The following is a 23,955-nucleotide window of genomic DNA, read 5'->3' as shown; positions in this document are numbered from 1 at the left end:
TTTAAAGATTATTAAATATATCTGAAATAATCAACAAGATCTTTAGATGATAAAAGATATGTTTATAGCACAGACAAATATTGTCATTGTCACAATCACTCAAACCGATAATGAAAGAAATCTCTTTAGGGACAAAATAGAGAGTGAACAAAAGAGTACAACTGCTGTGTGAGTGTTAAGCTTTTTCGTTTATTGAAAATATCTCTGTAAAACGTGTGTATATTGTGGCCGGGCGAGGTAAGCCGACAATACCGAATCTTCGACAACGAAATGAAAAATCGGGTAGCAAACGAAGAGATACGGTGAAGACATTGAAAACAATAGAGTCGATCGATATTTTAGTATATCTACATAAGTAAAGGACGAATCAACGATGCATTCGCTCTTTCTTTTTTTTTTTTTTAATCTTATTATTAATTTATATTATGTATAACAAAGCGGTAACAACTTGTTAATTGTAACTATTATGATAATAATCGTTTACTTTATATAATTACAGTAATATAATGTGTAAGGATCGTTAACTAATCGATAACAAACGAATCGTATCCTCCTCCTTTTTCTTTCCATCTCTCTTCTTATCCCTCTTCTTTCTATTCTACATTCATCGTATCTTCTCTCCATCATCTTCGTCGCTTTCCGTTTTGACCCAATATCGATCGTTAGCTTAAATCGTTTTATTATTTATTACTCTCTTTATTTCGCTCCCTTTCTTTTTGTGTATTAATTATTTAACAACAGTTTTTTTTTTTCATCCTCTTATTATTTGCTCTTTAATTTAATAATCGTAGTAAATATAGTAATTATTTATAATATTGTGCAAATAACCCATATTTTCTCTTGTTATTTTTTTATTCTGTTAAGTAGTAATGAATGTCATATTCTTAACGGAGGAGCTTCTCTGTGTTCTCGCATTTTCCTCGCGTGTCTCGTCTTGCGCGCGCGCGCGTCATTCGGTCCGCGTGTCCGCACAAACACGCGCGAGCACGCACACACACACACACACACACACAACATACATACGCAGATTTTTTTTTTAATGGACGATCCTTCGCGCGTTTTTTATGTTTCGACAGCTAGCTTGTTAAAATTGGATTCTTAGCACGTTTCTACCTAGCTTGATGACCCATGGCAGTTGCTTGTTCATTTATACTGGCCGACAGGCTCCGTAGCTTGACACTTTACAATGCATTAGCCCAGCTCTAGGATTTTTGTTTCATAATTATTTATTTCATTTTTTTTTTTAATTTTATTAATATTATTATTTATTATCTCACGACGTAGGATTAATGATTCGAGAGTATCGAGACACTACAAAGCCCTTTTTTTTGTTGCTATCCGTTTAAGAAAATTTTTCGTGCATTTACGATTAGTTAACTTAGTTTTTCTTTTATACAATACGTAACGGCAGTATCGTCCTCGGAGAAAGTACGTTAAATCTCGTCTTACCTCGCTTAACGAAGGAAAGCCCTATTTATTTATTTTTTTGTTTTGTTATATCTTACAGCGCTGTCATCGCGTAAAAGCTGATATTTTTAATGTACACTTTGGAAAAAATTAACAAAACTCAACGAAGCACACCACGCACACTCTTTCATCCCCCTCCCCCTACCGACATCTTCTTCGTTGTCGTCGTCACATCGTCGTCGTCATCGTCATCGTCGTCATCGTTGTCGTTATTGTCGTCCTTGTCGTTACGATATTATTGATCAAACGGCGTTTTTTTCCCACGTGAAGCTTCCCTTCCGCGATATCGCCAAACAATTCTCAAGCAACTCTCCCTCTCGCTCTTCCAGCAACTCTCGTGTAATATACATTTCAGAGATAGAAATGCGGGAGGACGGCGAAAGGACTGCCTTTTTAATAAAAAAACAACTAAGGTATATTTAACAAAAAAAATACATCTCTTTTTTTTTTCTCTATTTCTCTTCCTCTCTTGTTAGTGACGATAAAACGAAGAAGATGATTACTAAATCGTCATTTCGTAATGGTGGATATATATGTGATATAATGTATATAATTATGTAATTTAATTATTTATTGAAGCGCGAGACATTTTTAAAAATTCTGAAAAATATTTGCACGCTCTTCGACACAGCATTCGCGTATTACGACGCAATCTCTTTTTCGACGGACATTTTCTCATCTTACATAAAGATATGGTCCCCTCGCAGTCCTCTTCGATTCGATGTCACGGACGGAATGTTAATCTCAACGTCGATGAGGACACGTTGCGATCGAATTATTGGGGAAGTCGTGATTAAACGCGCGAGCGCGCGCTTTATAACATTCCATCCTTCGACGAATCGACGCATTTGCCGAGACACTACTTTAGCCTACTTTTAAAGCAGATAGTCCGCATTTTAAGATCATCTCGAGCAAATCTTTCAAAGTGAATCCGTTGCGTAACCGATTTTTTATATATAGATGTATCATCAGCAACGAACTGTTTACGCTCTCCGATCCCAAAAATATATATATATATATATAATCCACGATCTCTCTGATTTAAAATCATCATTATTTTATATCGCAAGTTAATTATAACGATAATCATGTGAATTCATGTTCCACGTGAAACGAAACTTTTCAACACTCTAAACGTTATTTGAGATATTATCCAACAAGTTGTTTGACATTTCATTAAATCATCGTTTACGCCAAATCTATCGCAGACTATCCGAAGCACAGAAATAGAGACTGCCTCTACTCTCTTCATCATAGCTTGCGTGATTCGTGTTTTTTTTTTTTCTTCACTTTGCATGACTCATTCGAGACGATCGTGAAAAGCGAAAACCCATCAGGCAAGTTCGCCTTTAGCCGCACCGTCTCTTCGTCAGCCGCCTCCAATCGGGGAAGAACGACGATGCAAATCGTCGAGGAGGCGTTTCACGAAGATTGCGGCCACATTCGTTGGACTGTCCGTCGCTCGTTTAAAAGCCTGTCCTGCGCATACAAATCTACATCGGAACGCGAGCACGTTACACAAGTGCCAATTAATCTCGGAATAAGCTTCGCGAGACATTACACAGGGGCTTAACGAAACGTTAAACGTTTCATCGGCGGATGCGCTTATGTCCTATAAACATTCGATAGAGACAAGTGACATTTATCACCGATCATCCGCCCTTTTCCAATTTCTCTTTAACGTCTCTGCAAAGAGACAATCGAGATTTCTCTAGAGACGATTTCTCTATGAGAGGAGATTTAAATTTACGGTATTACGTAACGTTATTTTACGTTAACCAATATTTTTGTCGGTTCGATGTAAAAATATTTGTACGCGACAGGCCATAAAGTTTTCGCGTCACCCATTTATCATTTCCGTATCGATTTATATACACGATTGCCTAATACATAGCCGACTCGCGAACGTAATGTCGAAAATATTTATTATATTGTGAGTACAAGCGATTTGATTATATTATATCGAATTATTTGCACTTGTATTATACAACACGGGAGAGGAGGCCAAATCGATGACGGGGCGGAGGGCGGGGAAGGGGTCTCGGAGGTACGGGACAGAGTGAGCCGGACGAAACTTTTCGGATATATATTTCTTGTGTTACATACTTTTTCGATATATTTTGGAACGATCGACGATTATGCTGTGATGCAAGGTCGTTTTCATCCACGATTTGTCATCGTCGTCGTCGCGCTTTCAAGACGCCGCGATTCGTCGAGGGACAACGTCGATGGCGCGCGAGACGTGAGCGATGGGTTCGGAAAAACGCCGAGGGGGGAGGGAGAGAAGATCGATAATAATAATTGCGTGAAATGCAACGGAGAATGATCTCGATTCTCGAATGAGACGCAGGCAGGCAGCTGCGCTTGCAGCTTGCAATCGGAAGCGTTAGTGCGTGCCAGCCTGATTAGATTTCTCTATATAATATTTAAGAAACGCACATCTCTTTTCGCTTTACATGGTTAATACTGTAGTTCGACTATTTTATTACAAATCGATGAATCGCGAGAGAAAAAAAAATCATAGGGTCTCTTTGCAAATACGGACGGCATATTAATGTCTCGGATTATACACATCGCCGTCGTGAAGAATTGTTTTTGTGCGATGTAAAAAATACTTTCAGCCTCGTGTGTCTGACAAAGCGACGTAGCGAAACGCAATTTTGAAGCGCTAATATATTTTTAGTTTAGAATTAGAAATATGTGTGTTCTTCTTACGTTTTACTTTCATATATATAGAGATAAATTTTTTTCAATATATATATATATATGTATATATATACATATATTTGCTTTAGAATATATTTTTCACACAATATATTTAATCTTAGCAGTATACATTTTAAGCGATCTTAGATTTAGAATTTTTAAGTGGCCAATGTAAAAATGTCGAGTAACTCGCGATTTTCGAAATTCGTGAATTGCAAATAAATGTAGAAAAGGTAACGATCAAATACACGATTTTAATATCAGACAAAGCTTTGTCGCACAGCAAAAGCTCGGCGATAACGCGCGAATTATTTTGTAGAATAACTTCCCCATGACAGATCCTATTCATGGTTTGTAATGTCTTTTTGATAAAATAATGAATATTTTACTTGTCACGCTATTTTCAAAATTTTATATCAGATTTTATCTACAACGACATCACTGCCTCTCGATGTTCCAATCATGGACGTTGTCATCTGCGTCATTAGTCTCGTCATTGTCATTATAGGCTGGATTCGGTAGGTGAGAGAACAGCCCAAGAGTGAGAGAATATGGATAGAAATATAAAAATATAAAATGCGTCAAGATTTTATACAATCATCGCGCGTGTCTATAATTTAGAAAAAAATTAAATATCCGATTTTATAAATCAAAAATGCACGTAATTATATATTTCATATTCTGTCATATATATATATATATATATATATATATATATATATATATATATATATATATTCTCATATATTCTCCATACATATTTACGCGGCACGAGAGATCTAGATCTATGTAACAATGATGCTTAATAAATCCCCGAGCACTCGTAAAATCGTACCAATCGTATTCAATTGTATCAGGACTGTTACGTTACTAAGTAAGCAACATCTGTGCCTGAACAACAGCCTTTGTTCTTGTCTATTACGTCCGTTCTTGGTCTTTTACGAGAGACGCTCTCACACGTTCTCGACCAGCGAGAACGGCGTTCTCCCTCTGCCCCGAATTTCGACGCTCATCATCCCCACCCACACGTCGACTTCCTGTCTAAAGTGCTGACAACAACGACCTACCGCTTCCACGTCGTTGTCCCTCGTGACCCGCGCGCATCTGGTCTCCCCGCACGTCCCTTTCCTCCGCCCTACCGACCCTACGCGGATGTAGACGTAGAAAAATAACGATCGCACAATCCGCATTAATACACACGCACACGCACACATTATTATTTCTCTCTCTCTCTCTCTCTATTTTTCCCTCTCTCTCTTTCTCTTCTTGTTTCTGTTATATCTTGCCGCCTACTTAAGCTCACCACCGCGTGACCGCGATAACGCTCTTCGTTAATTCGATGACGAATTGCATGTGCGTACGAGACGAGACGCGCTGTTCGAGCTGTTCTCCGATCGACATTTTAAGGGAAAGTCGACGTTCGAAGAAAAAATGCAACGTTTCGCGAAGATAAATGTTTTTTGGAAAAGCAGAGTTTTTTTACTCCGAACGACTAACAAAATGTCAACAGGAGAGGAAACAGACGCGGGCGCTCTGTTTGTCTCATCCTGCACACACGCGTATAACACGCATCTATACATCTGTATATATATATATATACATATATATACATACATATATATATATATATATATATATATATATATATATATATATATATATTTATGAACCGTTGCAAAGTCATCGGCGTCGTCATCGTCATCACGCGTTATATTGTGATAAATTCTGATTACTCCTCAGAGTGTAAATTGTTTAAACACACGTTCAAAGTTGCTCTGGTGATCTGTGTGTAGGTTGTTGCGCGGAGGCGAAATAAGATTGGTACTGATACTTCGTGACGGAATCGCGACAACTGCGATAATGCGACCACGATGGAAAAAGTACAAAGTGTATGTGCATATATATATATATATATATATATATATATATATATATACGTGTGTATATATGTGTGTGTGTGTGTGTGTGTGTGTGTGTGTGTGCATGATGGCCACGTTAACGAATTAAGAATCTATCCCGAAATGCCTGAGATGCAACGGAGAGGAATCGATTTTCGCAATTGAAATAAATGTTTCAAAGAGAGCTGTCACATTTGATTTAAACAAACGGACCTCCCCAAATAACACATGTACGTGCCTTTCTCTCTTTCCATCGTGATCCAACGTCGATCGTGGTCGACGCGCGCAATTTTGACAGACGGTAAAGATCCGATCGGCGGAGATCTGTTCGCGATTCCGCGCGAAGTCCCTGTGCGTAAACCCGTCTAATTATCTCCGCATTTATTAATCGGTCGGCCGCGGGACACCGACTGCGTTACTAAAGATAACTCGGGTGCTGTTGAAACAGAGCGAAGAGATATGGTTCGCTTTCGTGATACAGAGAGCACAAAAGCAGCAGCTTCAACGGTGTGTGCGCGCGAGACGCCTCGACCGTGATCCGACGATTAACGATTATTTGACGGTGCGATATATCGGGAAACCCAAGTTTTTTTTTTTTTTCCTTTTCTTTTCTTTAGCTTGCTTAAGATTGCTGTTATTCAAAAGGCACAACGTAGGATTTTCATTATCATCCGATTAGCGAGAAATACTTGCACGATCCAATTCGTTTCGTGTATAATATAAAATCTTTTTATACAGAGATCTTCCTCTTCTTCTTCTTTTTTCTCTTAATATTTTCTCCGTTCTTCTTTATTCAGGCTTTTGAAGATGTGACGCGACTTGAAAAGTGAAACACTCTCGCTACTGAAAGAGCAGTATATATTTCGGAGCGATAAAACTATATTTTACATAAGAGTATATCTCTTTGTAATTAATTACATCAGAGAGAGAGTTCGAATCGGACGAACAAATTTCGCGTATGCTCCGTGTTGTGTGCACCACCGAGATACAATAATAATTATAATTACAATTACAACAACCCTATTTAAAATATCATTTCAGCGTTTTGCGGGTTGTGCGACGCGAGACGGGTTTACGCGCGCGCGCAGCAATCGATTGCGGTTATTCGAATAACGATACACTAGAATGTATTTAATTTATTTATTCCGAAGCGCGTTTACTACGTCGTGTAAGACTGCGTGTAAGTTTTGCAAATGTGTAAATATCTAGCTGAGAGATGATGAGACTGCGGAATCGCGCCCTCCTCTATCCCCTCCCCCCCCTCTCTCTCTCTTTCTCTCTCTCTCTCTCCCTCTCTCTCTCTCTCTCCAACCCCTTCGACCGTTTATCAATTATCGGGTACGTTTAAAGACGTCTCTCTTCTCGCGCGACGGTTTTTCTCTCTTTTTATTACTATTATTATTATTATTATTATTTTATTTTATTTTTTTTTTAAGAAGCCAATACGCATTTTTCTCGACGCATTTAATTGTGTGACAGAAGATCGACGCGAAAGTGTCAAAAGGGAAGGACGGCGAAAGAGCGGAGGCACAGACAGGCAAATGGGAATAAAGAGAAATAGGTATATATATTTATATATATATATATATATATATATATATATATATATGCATAAGTCCGTGAGGAGAATCCGAAAAGAGGAAAAAGGAACGACGATTTCAGCGTATTTCCTTTATCGGGACGCAAAAGGTTTTCGCGCATGGTAAATCCGATCCGGAAAAAATCCAAAACGCGACGCAAAAAGAGACATGCGGATCACTGAAAGAGACACGTCGATCATTGAAGACCCCGAAACATGCAGATGCTTCGCAGGGGAGAAAAGGAGTGAGGGGATGAGGGGGGGAAGGGAAATATTTCTGAAACCCACATGTGAGCATCGAGGAGAGAGAGTGTTACATTTGCAATCCGCGAATTAATTGATTGATTCGCATAGATCGACGATGTGTGTATTGACCTGTGACAAGCGCGGCTCCCCTTCGACGAATCGACGGACGAGATCGCGTTGAAATCCGTGTGAGAAAAAGGGGCGGGAGAGAGGGGGGGGGGACCAGGGGACGTTGTGGAACCAAGCGGCGCGATCAAGCGTTTTCCCGCACCGTTTTCCGCGAGAGATTGCAAGCCGAGCGAATGTATAATACTACTACGCGCACATTTTCATTTCACGAATGAGTCCTTTTTCACCTGCGAAATTTTCTTCTTTCGCTCGTCGCTCTAATCGTTAATAATCGAAAGTGATCATCGTACATGTCGGTATCATCGACATCATCGTTAGCGTCATCATCATCATCATCATCGTCGTCGTCGTCGTCATCATTCTTTCGCGCCTACTTTTCCTTCTCTGCCATAACTGCGCTAATTATACAATTATCGTTTCATTAAAGCGAATGCGTCGCCGCAACGGGGCTCGACGGCGGCGCCTGAGGCGTCGCGGCGTCGCGCGGGGGGGACGAGTAGGCGGGTTATACTGCTGTAAAACGGGTGTAAAAAATCCAAACGGCGGATATAGAGATTCGCGATATTGAGCTAATGTGTACAAGATGGTGTGTAGATAAGAGGTGGCGCGCCGCCTCGATGCGCGGCCGTCGTCGCGCGCGACTAACGCGGGTCCGCGCGGATGCTCTTTAATCGAACGACGAGGAACAGAGGCGAGGCTCACGAGAAAAAGCGAGATAGTCTCCCTCTCCCCTCTTTCTCTCTCTCTCTCTCTCTCTCTCTCTCTCTCTCTCTCTCTTTTCTCTCCGCGTCGCGATGTCACGTTCCACGAGTCTTAATATGGGGAAGTCGGACTCGGAGAGGACGTTGCGACGTTTCAGCCTTCCCTCCTCGTAATTCTCCTTGTGTCTTCGTAGTCCCTCTCTTCTTGCTTCTCCATTGTGTATTCTTGAAGTGTCGCGCTCTCGCGACATATCTTTTGCGATCCGGACGTCACGGCCAAATAAAGCCGAGTCTTCGGTAAGTTTGTGTATACGCGCAAGAATCGGCGATCACCGAGAGCAGCACACTTTCAAACCGATCTAGACGCAGTCGCAGTCTCCTCGTGTACTTCATACGGACGTTCTCATTTAACTATCGACGTGTCTCTCTTTCTCTCTATTTCCCCGTCTCTCTCTCTCTCTCTCTCTCTCTCTTTCCCAACGGTCGTGGCTCGTTTAAAGTCGATTAAAGGCAACTCGTTGGAGGAATTGTTATTTATACAACTATAAGGCTGTCGATGGAGAGCGCACGCGAGGTGCCCGCCCGGCCACTACTTCGCACGAGCAGTGCGAGCGGCTGATGATGCGTGATCATCGTCGTCGACGATGTTGCTGCTGCTGCTGCTACTGCTGCTGCAACTGCTGCTGCTGCTGCTGCTGCTGCTGCTGCTGCTGCTGCGACTGCGGCTGCTGCGATAGAGCGATTTTCGGCGCACGGACGGCGGCGGTGGCTGCTGCGGCAGCTGCGACGGCGGCGACGACGACGATGGCGATCAGACGTCCGCTGTTCTCGAAGTGACACTTGGTGATCGGCTGTGTATGACAACGCGATGACCGTTCTTCGTGACGTAACCGTCGCTTTCGACCAGCACCTTGGTCTGCCGTACGCACAAATCCGTATCTGGATCGTCGCTCTCCTCGCTCGGCCCGCCAAGCCGTTGCTGTTTGTGCTTACGCCAAGCGTTCTGTATAAGGCGGGCGCAGTACTCCTCGCGCTGCCGCCACAGAGTGGACGAGACCGGCTCGTAGCCAGCCTCGTCTGGACGCGGCTGGACCTCGGCTAGCTCGCCCGTCTCTTCGATTGGATTGCCCTTCCGTGCGAAAAAGTCTTTGGTGAGAGCGTCGAGAATATCCACACAAAACATAAGGTCGCCCTTACATATAGGGATATCCATCGATACGATCTTGTATTTATTGGGCTTATGTATCTGCAACGGGGGTTCCAATACATCGAGAAAGTCCGACAGCTGATCGTATCTGATGTACTGTGTGCCGTCCGGATCAAACTGCTGCCAAATCTCGTAGTACATGTCATAGTCATCGTCCGTCAGACCCTCTTGCACGTCTTCGGTGGCCTGCGAGTAATTCTCGAGAATCACGGCGATATACATGTTGATGACGATCAAGAAGCTGATGACGAGATACGAGAGCAGATAAGCGATCCCGATCGTCGAGGAGCCGCAGTTGCCCGGGTAGCCGATCTCGTTGTTCGGCTCCTGGCAGTCCTCCTCGTTTATTATACCGTCGAGAACACCGTCCCAGCCGGCCGATGTTGACATCTATCAATAATATTATTCTCACTGACAATGTGTCCTAGACACAATCTTTCAATAGCACTTAAAAAGAAATTACTCCTCTCTTATATAATCTTTGGAAATATATTTATACATATATATATATATATATATATATATATATATATATATATATATATAAATATTTTGTCTTTAATTTCAATATTATTTTTATTATAATGAGCAACATTATTTTCATTCGTAAGCTTTCAACAAAAAAATTCAGACAATATATATTAGACATAACTTCTAATAGAAGATAGCTGATAAAATTTCTACAAAAAGATATACTTCAATTGAGATTTATTGCAAAGTTACCTGAAATAGCAGTATCATGGACTGTCCAAATGTCTTGAAATTGTACACGTCGTCGAGTCCGCTCTTGTCTTTGACGTGCATGAAGAAAGACATTCCGAATATCGCGAAGATAAACATCACCAAAAACAGCAGTAGGCAAATGTTAAAGAGGGCCGGCAACGACATCGCCAGGGCGAAGAGAAGTGTTCGGATACCCTTGGCACCTTTCACGAGTCGAAGCACACGACCGACCTTCGCCACTCTCACTACACGAAGCAAGGTCGGTGATACGAAATATTTTTCAATAATGTCGCTCAGCACCAGACCTGTTGGAAAAGAATCCACACTTTAGCGAGTGCGAGACTTGACGTGCTCTACTTGCATTAAAAAAAAAGGTGCATAAATCATAGAATTCATTCGTATAATCCATGAAACTCTCGTGCATTATCGGTTCAATAGAGGGGGCGGGAGAGAGAGGGGGCGGGGTTCGGAGTTACATGCGTTTGAATTATTATCTAATTATCGTGTAACAACGAGAGTAAGGTGCGCGGTTTAAAGAAGCGTTAAAACTTCAAGAGTGTATGTCTCTATAAAAATCGTTCTTGCCAACTATATGTGGAAACGAAGAAATTAAAATCGTATGTTTCCTTCCGATAAAAAGTATGCATAAATCCAGGCGAGATAAACATTCGTATATTAGACATTTCTCGCAATAAGAACATATGTGCATTATAGGTGTACGAAATCGAAAATTTTTAATTGTTATAAAACTTCATGCGCTTCCTAAAAGGACTCGGTTGCTATATCTTTTTAAATTCACGCTCGAAATCTCACGAAATCATAGAAAGCATATATCAAAACTAATTGAATGCTACATCGTAGCTTAAATTCGAAATTATGCAGTGCCTTATGAAAGATAATTTTAAGTATGAGAAAATTTTTTGCTATACTATATCATACGAAAAAAGAGATCAATCTATAATCAAAAACTATATAATAAAATAAATTCTAAAACCTACTTTATACAGACCCGATCTTACCCGACACTTCGAATTACGATTGTTGCAACATCGATTAACGTGCCGAATCGCTCGTGCAAAGCGTTATGTCGCGGCAATTCTTTTAGAAGAATTACAGATATGTATTTCATACACCTCTTAATAACTCAAGAGATGTTCTGTAAAATTTTTAGAAATCGCAGAATCGTAGATTGCATAACTTTAATTAATTCAATAATGGAACGATTAATTCCATGAACACAATTAAAGAATTGTTTTTTATCGTAATTCGTTTGAGATGCGACATGAAGTAACGCTGAGCTCGAAAATTCGATTCTAGGAATCAACACTTAGTAGGATACGAATAGGATCGTGAGGGTATTTGGCATGATAAGGTAAATTCAACATCAATGTAAGGCTACATAACGTAATGATATCCACCAGTCGTTGAGACACGAGCGAAATATTTAGGCCTATCCGCTTGATCGAGAAGAGAAATTCTACGTGCATTAAAAAAAAGAGTATAGCAGAAAAATAGCATGGCATGCCGAGATTTTTTCTCGCACGTGAGATAGAACACTACGCTACGAGTATATACTAAAGGCAAAGAGAGAGAGAGAGAGAGAGAGAGAGAGAGAGATAAACTAGAGATCCTAATTTCTGTGGATCGAGAAAATTGGAAGCTAACAGGCCGCCCTTTTTCGCGCATTTCGCTTTCTTTTCGCTCGGGTCATACGACTGAAGCAACCATTACGTTACATTACCTAATATTGACAATATAACAACAACAAAATCAAAGAGATTCCATGGCTCCTTGAAGTAGTGGTAGCGCAGAGCGAAAATCTTCATGAGACACTCGCTGGTGAATATCACAATGAATATCATGTTGAGATAGTCCAGAACATTGCTGAACGTTTCGCTTTGTTGATAATGGTCCAATGTCATCGTGAGCATGTTCAGCCCGATGAACAGCATGATTATCATATCGAACTTTTTGTCCGTCACTATTTCAAACACTATTGCCTGCGGTCGCCACTGTAAAAAGTCGAAAGAAATATTTTACACATTGATAATTACACAACATTAATCGCGCTATACTTAAAGGTAAATAAAAAAAAAATATCTTCGTAATATAATATTTATTTGTGTGCCCGCAGTGAAAACACCATGTATTAAAAATAGCGTATTCTGGAAATTATATAAAGCCGAAAATCTTTTAATATAAAAATGTCAAAGTTGTCAAATATTATCGCGTTCAGATTTATAACTGATCTATGTGACATGTATATATAAATATGGTATATATATATATGCGAATGCTATTTGTATAACTTACCCTCGGTCGAGGAATGGCTTTCAGAGGCTTCTTATTGCCCATTTTTTTCATGGCGTTGTAATATTTCTTTTGATCTTCCGTCATGAACATCTCGAGGGAGCCGCCAGCCTTTTTCTTTTGCTCGTTAAAGTTGTCGATGATCACACCAATGAATAGGTTGAGAGTAAAAAACGATCCAAATATAATGAAAAACACGAAGTAGAGATACATGTAAATGTTCGTTTCACGAATCGGCTGCTTGCCGACCTGCGTATTGGGAAATTAAGAATGCGTCAGAATTCTTACATAATAAATATCGATGCAAAAAGAAGCTATTACGAGATTATACTCGCCTCCCTGGAATCGATCGCGTCATTCATGATTTGGATCCACCCTTTGAAAGTCGCCACTTGGAATAGGCACAGATATGCTTTTCCGACGTGATCGAAATTCATTGGCGAGTTCTCCCACGTGTAATTCTCAGCGAAGCAGGCGTTCCGATCAGGTATTATTTCATGACTGAGTGTCGTCTTGTTCGCGTCGACACACTGCAGCATAATAATTACGAAATTAAATTTTACAATATATAAAGTACAAAATAATACAATATATAAAAATTAAATTTTACAATATATAATATTTTTCACTTTTCTTTTTAATGATTTTTTCGCAATTTTTCAGAAACAGAAAATTCTAAAAACACACGAGCAAGTAAGTTACACGAATCGTTTCAATTATAACGAGTGTCGATAATCTTGCGTGAAGATTGATAATTGATTTCTTATATCTGTATAATGTAACATCATGTACGCACCTTGTAATATTTGCCAGCAAACAGTTGTACTCCCATGATAGCGAATATAAGCCAGAAAATAAGGCATACCAGCAACACGTTGAAGATAGATGGAATGGCTTGGACCAAGGCATTAACGACTACCTATGAGAAACGAAGTTTGATTAAACTCACGACATCACACTTTGACGTTTAATTAAACGTTTCATTATCTATGCTCGACTATGCGACTGTTACACGTGCTATGCACATAATGTGCTTGTATTTTTATAAGAGATCAAAAATACACGAAATTTATTTATTTTAATAATAAACAAAACTCAGAGAGAAAATAAATAACTGTTTTATATTTTCAAATAAAGAACAATAATTCTTATGCAGATTTTATTTTTGAAAGAATTTGTAATTTTGAATTTTTTTTACAGAAAAATGGAAAATATAAAAATTAAAATAAGATTTCTATTAATAAAAATACAACGAAAAAATTAAAATTTATTTATTATAAATATATGTCATAAATTACCTTTTATATCTATAATTTAAAATTATTATTATACAAATGTAATAAAAAAAAATTTAATCTAATATTTATTTATATTGCGTTTCTGTGTGCAATTAATTCTGTGCGTGATATTTCGACTTTGCAAGCGTTTTTGAATAAATCTTTTTGATTGATCGTGTCAAAAGACACAACGTATGAATTATAAGCAGATGTGAATCAAGTGAATTAAAAGTCAAGTAGAGAAGACTGAAATACTTCGTGATTTTCAATTTGCATACACACCAAGAAATCACTCGTTCTTATATCGATAAAAATAAAATTCAATGTCAAATAATTTGCTTATTTTAATTATATGTACATACGAATCATTACATAAATATTGACTCAGTCATTTACGCGTACTTTTATTTTATCTTATTTTTTCTTGTTAGTGTATGCAATTTAAGTAAAAAGAATTAAAACTAATATAATCATTTATTAAATTAATGTGAATTAGTGTGATTTCGCGTGATCGTGGATCAGTGATTGTGTGATATGCATATCGTGTAATTTATATCTACAAGTATTTGGGTACATTAAAGAAAACAGCCACAGGCAAGTTCAACATGTAAAGCAGATGCAAGCTGCAGCACAAACAAAAAGCTGAAGAAAGCAAGCGAGCAAGCATTTAGCTTTTATGTTTACTAATCAATTAATTACAGATATTACAGCAAAGCAGTTTATATACAGAATATCCCAGAAAAAAATGTATGTATAACGCTCCCTTAGTTGTACAATTTTTATTCAATAATTCCTCAAAACACAGTGATATTGGATACTAAACTAACTTTTTAATATTATATATTGAAAAAGAAAATAAAATTTTATATATTTTATATATATATATATTATTAGCTAATAAAACCCTTTTTAATTTTCTGTTTAAAAAATAATTATTAAAGTATTAATGTAAATAATTATTAAGGTATTTATCAAAATATTAAGTAATTGATCATTACAGCGGGTAAAAATTTTTCAAAAAGAAGTTAGAAACTCAGTTGTAATCTTTTTTGAAAATATAATGCTTCTTTTCTCTCCTCTCTCTTAGGACATTCAGTATATAATGTTTGAAAAAGAAAAGAAGCAACTGAGAATTCTAGATAATTTTCGATCCGCGTGATTAATACAAATTCTCTAAAATTAGTTGGACAAATTGTGCGAATTCTTTGAAGAATTTTCTTAATTAGATTCGCGTACAGAAATTTTGCAAATTAAGAGTCCTAGTAGGAAATATATAAATCATATAAATTCAGTAATACAAATCCTAGATAAATTCAAGAATTTTGTGGTCTCGTGCAAAACCAAAAGGCAATAAAATAAAGTCGAGCGCCCCGAGGAGCGCCTTGCTGCGAGCTACTATAAAATAGAAGAAGTGTCAGGGCGTGGGCATGACAGTAATTACTACACCCAGTGTCTCAGCGACCTTGTGTTACGAGTATGTGAGATAAAAGTATGATGAGTATTTGCGAGGAAATACGTATATCCTTGATTATTATCATGGCGATCATAAAAAAGGGCGAGAGCTATCACTACGTCGCGTGTACTACGTCATGTGTGATAGTGAGAGACGAATAAAGTATACCCTGTGTGTACACTCATATCGCATATATTCGACCGCAAATCCAACTCTGGGATAATTAGAATAATCAGAATAAACGAACTTCATAATTCGGCAGTTATATTTAATTCTAAAATGTGTAAAATAATTCTAATATGAATAGAGATGTCCATTTTTTTTTTTTTTGTATGCGTCAAACTTCTGGAATATAACGGACGCGCTATCGTGGAATTCATGGAGCGAGATATATACGAGATGCTTTCGTCTCGATCTTCGCGTTCGAATGTATTTTGGTAAATTATTTTACACCAGAAAAGGATATTTTCTTTGCGAAGATAAAGAAGACGACGCAACACGTATAATAAAGATAATGTATGTGAGATAAAGCGCGTGTCCTATGGTGCATGTTCTCGTGAGTGTGTCGACCGATTTCGTGGACGAATCCATCTACACGCTGTTCTGCTTCGCGCATTCGCATTTCTAAGCTCTGCTGTGCATTCACGCGACTGCCTCTATTTTAGCATATCCACGTGCAACAGGAGGAAAAATGTAGTTTCGAGTTTTCGATATTACAGCATCGACGATATCGCAATTTTATCAAGAGTCGACATCGTCATACATGAAAATTTCCCGAATCTTTATATTTAAACACGAAATTATTTTTTTTATGTAAAAATGTTAACTTTCTATAAAAGAAAATATTCCATTATTTAATGGACGTCATCATACATTTACATTTGTAATAATACAAATAATTTCTAAAAATATCGATTCTGTTAAATGAATATAAAAAATATATCTTAAAAAAAACATTGAGAAATAGTATCAGAATTAAATATAATAACAGTCATTTAAAGAATTCACGTATTTCAGATTAAAGATTTCTGATGAAAAAGTACAAAGCTGATAGACATCATGATTTCCAACTATTAAAGTAATAACTGACAACGATGCAGGCTCTTGATGAACGTGGCCGGTCGATCTGTCTATCGAATTTCTCGTGTAAGAGAAGTGAAATGTTGATGACTTCGAATCCGTACGGATCTGAGAATCATTGTTCCCAGTCACTTGCGAGAATTTCAATCAAATAAAATACACGTATCAATATCGCGCTTGCGATATAAAAGGGAAAGAAAATAACGGCAAAATATATAATCTAACAATTATAAAAGATTATAAAAGATTGTAAATAAAAATTAATAACACAAATTCAATGACGTAACACAATGGCGCACACAGAGACGGAAATTTCACATTACTTTGGTTGGCGAATTGTTTTCTATATCTTTCAGGAATACAAAGTTACAGTAAATTTGTTTTCCTTGTAGTCGAAAAATGTTTATAATAATAAATTTAATAACAGAAAAATTAGATTTTTCAAATATCTATTTTAGATCTTTCATATCATAATTCTAAAAAAAAAAAAAAAGATTCATCGATCATTAACTGCCTCGGAATATCGCGCGATTACTTTCACATCTATATATAATCCTCGCAATAATATTTTATACTACAATTATTTATAATGACCACATAAGTAGATATTCGTATCAAAGGATATTTGTCCTAAAACGGACATTCTTTCGATGCGATTACCCAGATATACCATTACATTTCTTCCGGCGTATTCGCGGGGTTAACATAGTCAAAGGGCGGAGTACATTGCTCCTAAAATTGATACCGGAACTGAAGGTAGACGGACGGATATGTAGAGTGCCGTGCCGTCGTGGGAGGGGGGAGAGAGGAGGTTCGACTCTGCCGTCACCAACGGGCAGACGTAGATAGCGAGTGACAAGGTCTGCTGAGACGGTGGGTTACATACCCGCATCCCCTGCATTCTAGACATCGCCCTGAGCGGCCTTAGGGCCCTTAGGGTCCGCATTGTTTTGAAGGCTTGAATCCCGCCAGCGCCACAGAGCGACGCTACGAAGTTAATGAGCGATACCTGCGAGCGAGAAACGAGAGCGAATCACAGCGAGAGGTAGACAGACGAGTGTGGATAAAAGAAGTAGGAGGCTGGATCAATTCCGTTCCGGGGAACGTTTCCGGATGGACAGGATAAAAAAAGGATGAGGAGAAAGGAGAGAAGGAAAGAAAGTCAAACAGAAACAGACGGCCAAGATCGACGTGTCACTGGCGTTCCTTTGACTCCTCGACGGATCGAGACATTTGGGCATCTGTACAAAGACGAAAAGTCGATGGGGGAGAGGAGGGGCAAGAGGGGGCTGTCGATTTATGGAGAGCCGACATTTTCTATATCTATATAGAGATGTATATATATACTCATATGTACATTAGTATATCTCTTTTCCATAAATACCGCCACTTTCGAGGATTTATGTAAAAAATGGGAGTTATGTATATTAATTAATAACGAAATATCGCGTATTAAAGTATAATATTTACAATCTTTTTTCTCTTCATAATACTCGAACAAGAGTAATTATCTTGAATGATTATTTTGCGAAATTCATGTAAAAATTAATATATAATATTTAAATAAAAGTATAATGTATAAAAAAAAATTGTCAATAACGGAAAATTTCGCTATTTAATAATATTTAAATTTCTTCAAACACACATAGGCACAAAGATTTTAAACGCTTCCAGAAGAATAGATCACGTTTTGCGTAGAGCAATATTTTTATGTATTTCGTATTTCACAAACGAAAGACTGATTTGATATTTTCGAAAATTATAAAGGTAACGGTACTTACAGAATAAGACTACGTTAATATGGTACGACAAATATAATAAAGAAGGGAGATAGAGGCATAAAGAGATTCCAGGTACGGCACATATAGCATTTAACAATTATCAGGAGATATACATGACTGTGTGTATGTGCATATATATATATATATATATATATATATATATATATATATATACATATATATATTGTGCGCAGAAAGACATATGCATTTATATACACACACATATATATATATATATATATATGTATATAGACACGCACACACACACAATCAAAGACAGAGATAGAGATAGAACGACAAACAGCTCGGTAGGGATTATCATTACGAGCAAATTACTATCGGCTGCATCCTGAAACAGACGAAAAGGTTTGTCATACTTGCGATCACGTCGCACCACGCGAGTCTCTCTCATTTTTGATTTATTTACGGCGTTATGACACAAAGATCATCGCGTTCAACGAGCAAAATTACGAACAAGAAATATATAAAAAATACATACATCTTAATTATTAACGTTTCGGAGGTATTACTCGCATTGGGGCGTCGCAATATGGTCTAAGAAAAATATTACATGTCTTGAGATAAACATATTACATATCGCGCGCGTGACGCACGTGGCGTCTATACGCGCGCAACACGCGCGCGCGCGCGCACACATACATACAAGGAAGTTTTTACACTACACAAAAAGCATATATATAATATATGTGTGTGTATATATATATATATATATATATATATATATATATATATATTATATATAGATATACTGGTATATATTTTGCACAACGATCACTGGTACCAAAAGACTCTTAAAAAAAAAGGCGTACATAGGCGACTTTAGCTAGTACGACAATGACTCCAGAATCAGTGCAGACACCAAGTAGAGACGCCAGTGTATCTCTGCACATCCGGTAAGCACACCATAGTACATCGTAATACACAAGCTACACCCGCCGTAGCTGTTCCTTTCCCATTTATTCCCTTATTTCATCTCGTTCTTATTTATCACAACGAATATTCCAAAGCCGAAGCTTCGTACCGCGTCCAACGGATCGATAGCGTGCTCCATCGAGATCATTGAATTCGCGATCGATCGGAATCGAGTCTAGATAAATCCAGCACGTTCTAAAGGATCCGACGATCTCCGCCTTGACCGCATTCAGAATATTAATATACATATTTATTTCTTTCTCGATACCGTTTTTGTGCGCGAATAGAAAGAAATTAAAGAGAAGAGGGAAATAGAGGAAAGAGGTTTCCGAATATATTTTACATAAATTTAAAAATAAAATTAATCAATTTTTGTCAAATAAAAATTATAGAAATTCAAATATGAGGACAGAGAAATATTGCAAAAATAAATAAATAATTTTCTGTATATTGCTATCGAGAGAGATATTTAGTCAAAGCTTAAATCTTCGATCCTGTAAAACGACTTTGAGTAGTCTTGGCTCGTATAACCGATCTATCGCCATGACATTGTCACGACTACTTTGAGAGGAAGAAAGAAAGAGAGAGACAGTTAGAGAAAAAGGAACAATCCATGCAAAACCGGCAGTCCCTCGTCAATCGGAGCTCCGCTCGGCTCGAACAAATTAAACGTGCTATATCGTGATATATCGATCGATCCGTTAGCTCCGTACGATCCATCAAATGTCGTTGCGATAACAGGCTCAATCTCTTTGCTTTATTTCTTTCGCTCTTAAGTCCTCGTCGACCGATGACTTACTCTCATGCCCTCCCACCGTGAGACTGCTCGTAAAGGTCTCAAGGCCCTCAGTGTTCTCATGGAACGGAAGGCCGGGATGTCGGCTGCGCCGGCCATGGTTGCGCCCAAGTTGATCAATGATAGCTAGTTTCATCAAACATTCATCAGACGGGAAATAATATGCGTTAGTTCTTACAATAATACTTAATTCGAGACGATCGAGAGATTAAGAGAAATCCACTTCGGAAACTTCCACGCTCGGCTCCCACCGCTTCGCACATCGGCATTAGTTGATCGAGGGGTGAAAGAAGGGGAAGAAAGAAAAAAAAGGGGAAGAGATAAAATAAAAAGAAAAAAAACGGAACATATTATCCGTGCGCCGAAATCACACTCTGTGTGATTTATATCTCTAAAATACTCAATTATTTATATTTGTCATAAAATGTATGTTAAATTTAATCTTTACATAATAAATATCTCTAAATTCTTCTTTTTTATCGAAGCACGGACGAGCGCATTTTTCTGCGATTTCGTATCGCGAATGACTTCGACTTATTTTCGCGATTACGTGACATATGACCGAGATTGTTGACTGCTGTTAACATAAGATCGCTACTGATATTTCATACGGGTCTCTCAAGTGACGTAAATTCATATACGACGTAGAGACGATACGACAAATGGCTGTCACGTGTACGAAGTCATTCGAGAGAACGACAAGATTCCTCTCGTAAATTATACGCCAAGTGTGCAATTGAATTTTTAACGTGTCAAGATCTTCATTTTATGCGTCCAAGCGTTTATTGGGGAAATCTTTGCAGACATTGAATCATCGCTCTCCGAGCGGCATCAATTGCACACGTTTTTACAAAATTAAATATTTCTCACAATTGGATTACGATATTGAAGAGAGAAAAAAATGACTTACCATGACGATGATGAAGTCGAGCCAGCACCAGGCGTTTGTAAAATACTTTCTAAATCCTAGAGCCAGCCACTTGATCAACATCTCGAGAAAGAAGATCACAGTAAATATTCGGTCCATGTAATACAATATGTCCTGTAGGACAGGTCGTTGTTGCAGATGAACGTCCTCCAAAGCCTGTAAATCATATCACCGATCAATTGGTCACTTTCTAGATAAATTTTCGATCAATAAAGGAAAGAAATTATATGATAATTTTACCAAGGCCAAGCTACTCAGAAGGATCATGGTGATAACGGCAGTCTCGAAATACTTGTTCTCAATCAGCCGGAAGGTCTTCAATCGCAGGTTCGCCCAACCTTGCCAAAACGGAGCGTCGTCATCGCCGGCCAGGAATGGAAATTTCTTGTAACAATTTTCCGGGCAGCAGTCGGAAGGATAATTCGATTGAATAGGATCTTCGTCCGCGTGTATGATGTCAACGTCGAGTTCGTCACCTTCTTCGCCCTCGTCTTCTAGATCTGAATTTTACAGATTTTTCATTCGTCAATTCGATAATAAACATATTCCATAATAAAAGTTCCTTTCTTCGATTGCCGTTCGCTGCATCTTTCTTCTCAGATTTTCAAAGAATTTTCGCAGAGTTATATAAAATTACAATATATCAGATCTACCTTCTTCTGGCTCCAGATCTTCTTTGCTCGCGTCTTTCTTCTCCTCGCCGTTTAACGAGTCCATACTGCCTTTGTGACTTTCGTCCTTAAATGCTCGATTTTTGTGGCTGCCATATGATTTATTACTGTTGAAGAGACAGTCGAATTAAGGAACATTCTTGATAGTATTATCCGGGAAGCATGAATAATTTAGAAAAAAATTAACCAACCTGATGGTATCATCCTCGTTCTGATTAATATAATCGTTGTCGAGCCTATAATCGTGGTGATTTATTGAATTCGCGATAACCTTCGTATTGTTCATGCATAGCTTGCCTCTCTTCAGCTTGTTCTTCAAATCTCCTTTAGGAAGAAAAGCAGATTCGATATATTAATCGCGCTGCAGTGAGATCTTTCATTTTGCGAAATATGATCGATAGTAGTGACTATATATGTGAATGTCTCCTGATCTTTAAGGCAAAAATAATATCCTTTTAATTCCCATATCATAAGAGAGAAATTTATAAACTCATTACGGAGCAGTTTCTGCAATTATTCTTAGCAAAACACTAAGAAGTGCAAAAAAGTTCATGAAATAAAATATATTATATTATATTATATATTATATAAATATTATATAAAATATTATATTATATTATATCATATTAAATAAATATTTTATATTCATTTAACACAATATCTCTGTTGATTGTACAAGACAAGAAGATTATTATTATACTTATTTTTTATTAGAAGATTATACTTTCGTTTCCGATACGCTTACCATGAATGGTGAATTCCATCCCATCGCCAATGGCAACTTCAAGCTGATTAAGCTCTTTGGCGCTCTTCTTGTCTCTGTATGCATCCAATTCGCCATCTGCAAGATCTAGGTCCCCATCGCGATCAATTCCATCTGCACAGTTATACAAAATCTCTAATCTGCTCTTATAACGGAGGATTCGTATCGGAAAACAAATCGGAATGCGTTGAAAATTATACAGATATACAAAAACTTCTTCCCATATATATGTATATATACATGTTCTTCTTACATACACATATACGCATTGTTTTCCGTCGCGATCCCCAATACGTCGGATTGAGAAATCAGGATTAGTGTTACGTGATGGCATTGTGTTTGCATGCAATCAGTGTTATATATATATATATTCAGTGACACCAAATGGCTCGGTTTGGAAACGATGCGATCTCGAGTCGCACATTATTTCACGCGTGATACCTGTTGCATTAACATATGTGATATTTGTAAAAACCTCTAATGATTTCTAGGATTTTCGTAAATTAACGAATCGCTTGATCAATTGATTTTGATAATGGCGATTATTTAATCCTTAAGTCAATTTAATCGAAATAAAGAAATCGAATTTCTCCTCTATGGATCAACATGAAAACATAATTTTAAAAATACATGATGTTTGAAAAAGCTACCCACACACATACACACTTGCATACATATACACACAATTCGATCTGTTGACTTTTAGTCAAAGATAGATCTTTAGGAATTCACAGTTATCATTCTGTGTCAACATATTCGTTCTTGTGCAGACTAATTGGATCTCAGATTTTTTTTTTTTTTTCTAATCGAGACAATTTATACCCGTTGACAGAAATGCAACACGCATCACTCAAGTATATTCTTGTATATATGTCTAAATTCTGCTTAATGATAAATCCGTCCTGCTGAAGATGACGACCAACTTCATCTTGTTGACAAATCCACTGAAATTACGTAGTAAAATACGTTCCCAAAATAAGATGCATAGCAACGTATAACTGCCAGGCAGCTAATTAGCGAAACAAAACTTAATTCGCAATTAATCCCACCGTGCATTAAACATCGAATCTATTAGTTTCTCTCTTTTCCTTGTTTCCGAAAATTATCTAAGAATCTAAGATGACTAGATGGCTAATCTCGAGTCGAAAGAAACAGTTGAAACTTTGTTATTCGTATCAGATCGTAAGTCCACGAATTTATCGAATTTTACAATGCAATACGGCGATTTTTGACGGAGCAGAATAGCAAACCAAGTAAAATTGAAAGAGTCTGCGTAATAAATCGAACGTGCCAGCCGACGTATGTAT

General features: G+C 37.8%; 1 protein-coding gene across 7 annotated transcripts in view; it reads right to left on the bottom strand.

The window, feature by feature from the left end:
- Positions 1-7,322: 7,322 nt before the first annotated feature.
- The window catches only part of LOC126856224 (sodium channel protein para), a 39,929-nt gene continuing 23,296 nt past the window's right edge, over positions 7,323-23,955 (bottom strand). For 5 of the 7 annotated variants that reach the window (XM_050604522.1, XM_050604525.1, XM_050604524.1 and 2 more), the window contains 12 exons: positions 22,631-22,762; positions 22,077-22,209; positions 21,868-21,992; positions 21,455-21,714; positions 21,197-21,370; positions 17,663-17,785; positions 13,763-13,885; positions 13,302-13,496; positions 12,970-13,215; positions 12,398-12,668; positions 10,657-10,961; positions 7,323-10,323 (listed from right to left, as the gene is read on the bottom strand). In XM_050604522.1, coding sequence (XP_050460479.1) covers positions 9,538-10,323; positions 10,657-10,961; positions 12,398-12,668; positions 12,970-13,215; positions 13,302-13,496; positions 13,763-13,885; positions 17,663-17,785; positions 21,197-21,370; positions 21,455-21,714; positions 21,868-21,992; positions 22,077-22,209; positions 22,631-22,762 — 2,873 coding nt within the window. In that variant the 3' untranslated portion in view covers positions 7,323-9,537. Of the gene's footprint in view, positions 10,324-10,656; positions 10,962-12,397; positions 12,669-12,969; positions 13,216-13,301; positions 13,497-13,762; positions 13,886-17,662; positions 17,786-20,289; positions 20,413-21,196; positions 21,371-21,454; positions 21,715-21,867; positions 21,993-22,076; positions 22,210-22,630; positions 22,763-23,955 lie in introns of all 7 variants that reach the window. The other 2 variants (XM_050604523.1, XM_050604526.1) reach the window with 1 other exon arrangement.

The sequence above is a fragment of the Cataglyphis hispanica genome, chromosome 18 (genome assembly GCF_021464435.1).
Source record: "Cataglyphis hispanica isolate Lineage 1 chromosome 18, ULB_Chis1_1.0, whole genome shotgun sequence".
NCBI classification, from domain to species: domain Eukaryota; kingdom Metazoa; phylum Arthropoda; class Insecta; order Hymenoptera; family Formicidae; genus Cataglyphis; species Cataglyphis hispanica.
Note: the sequence above shows the minus strand (reverse complement) of the source record. Positions and strands in the feature narration are given on the sequence as shown.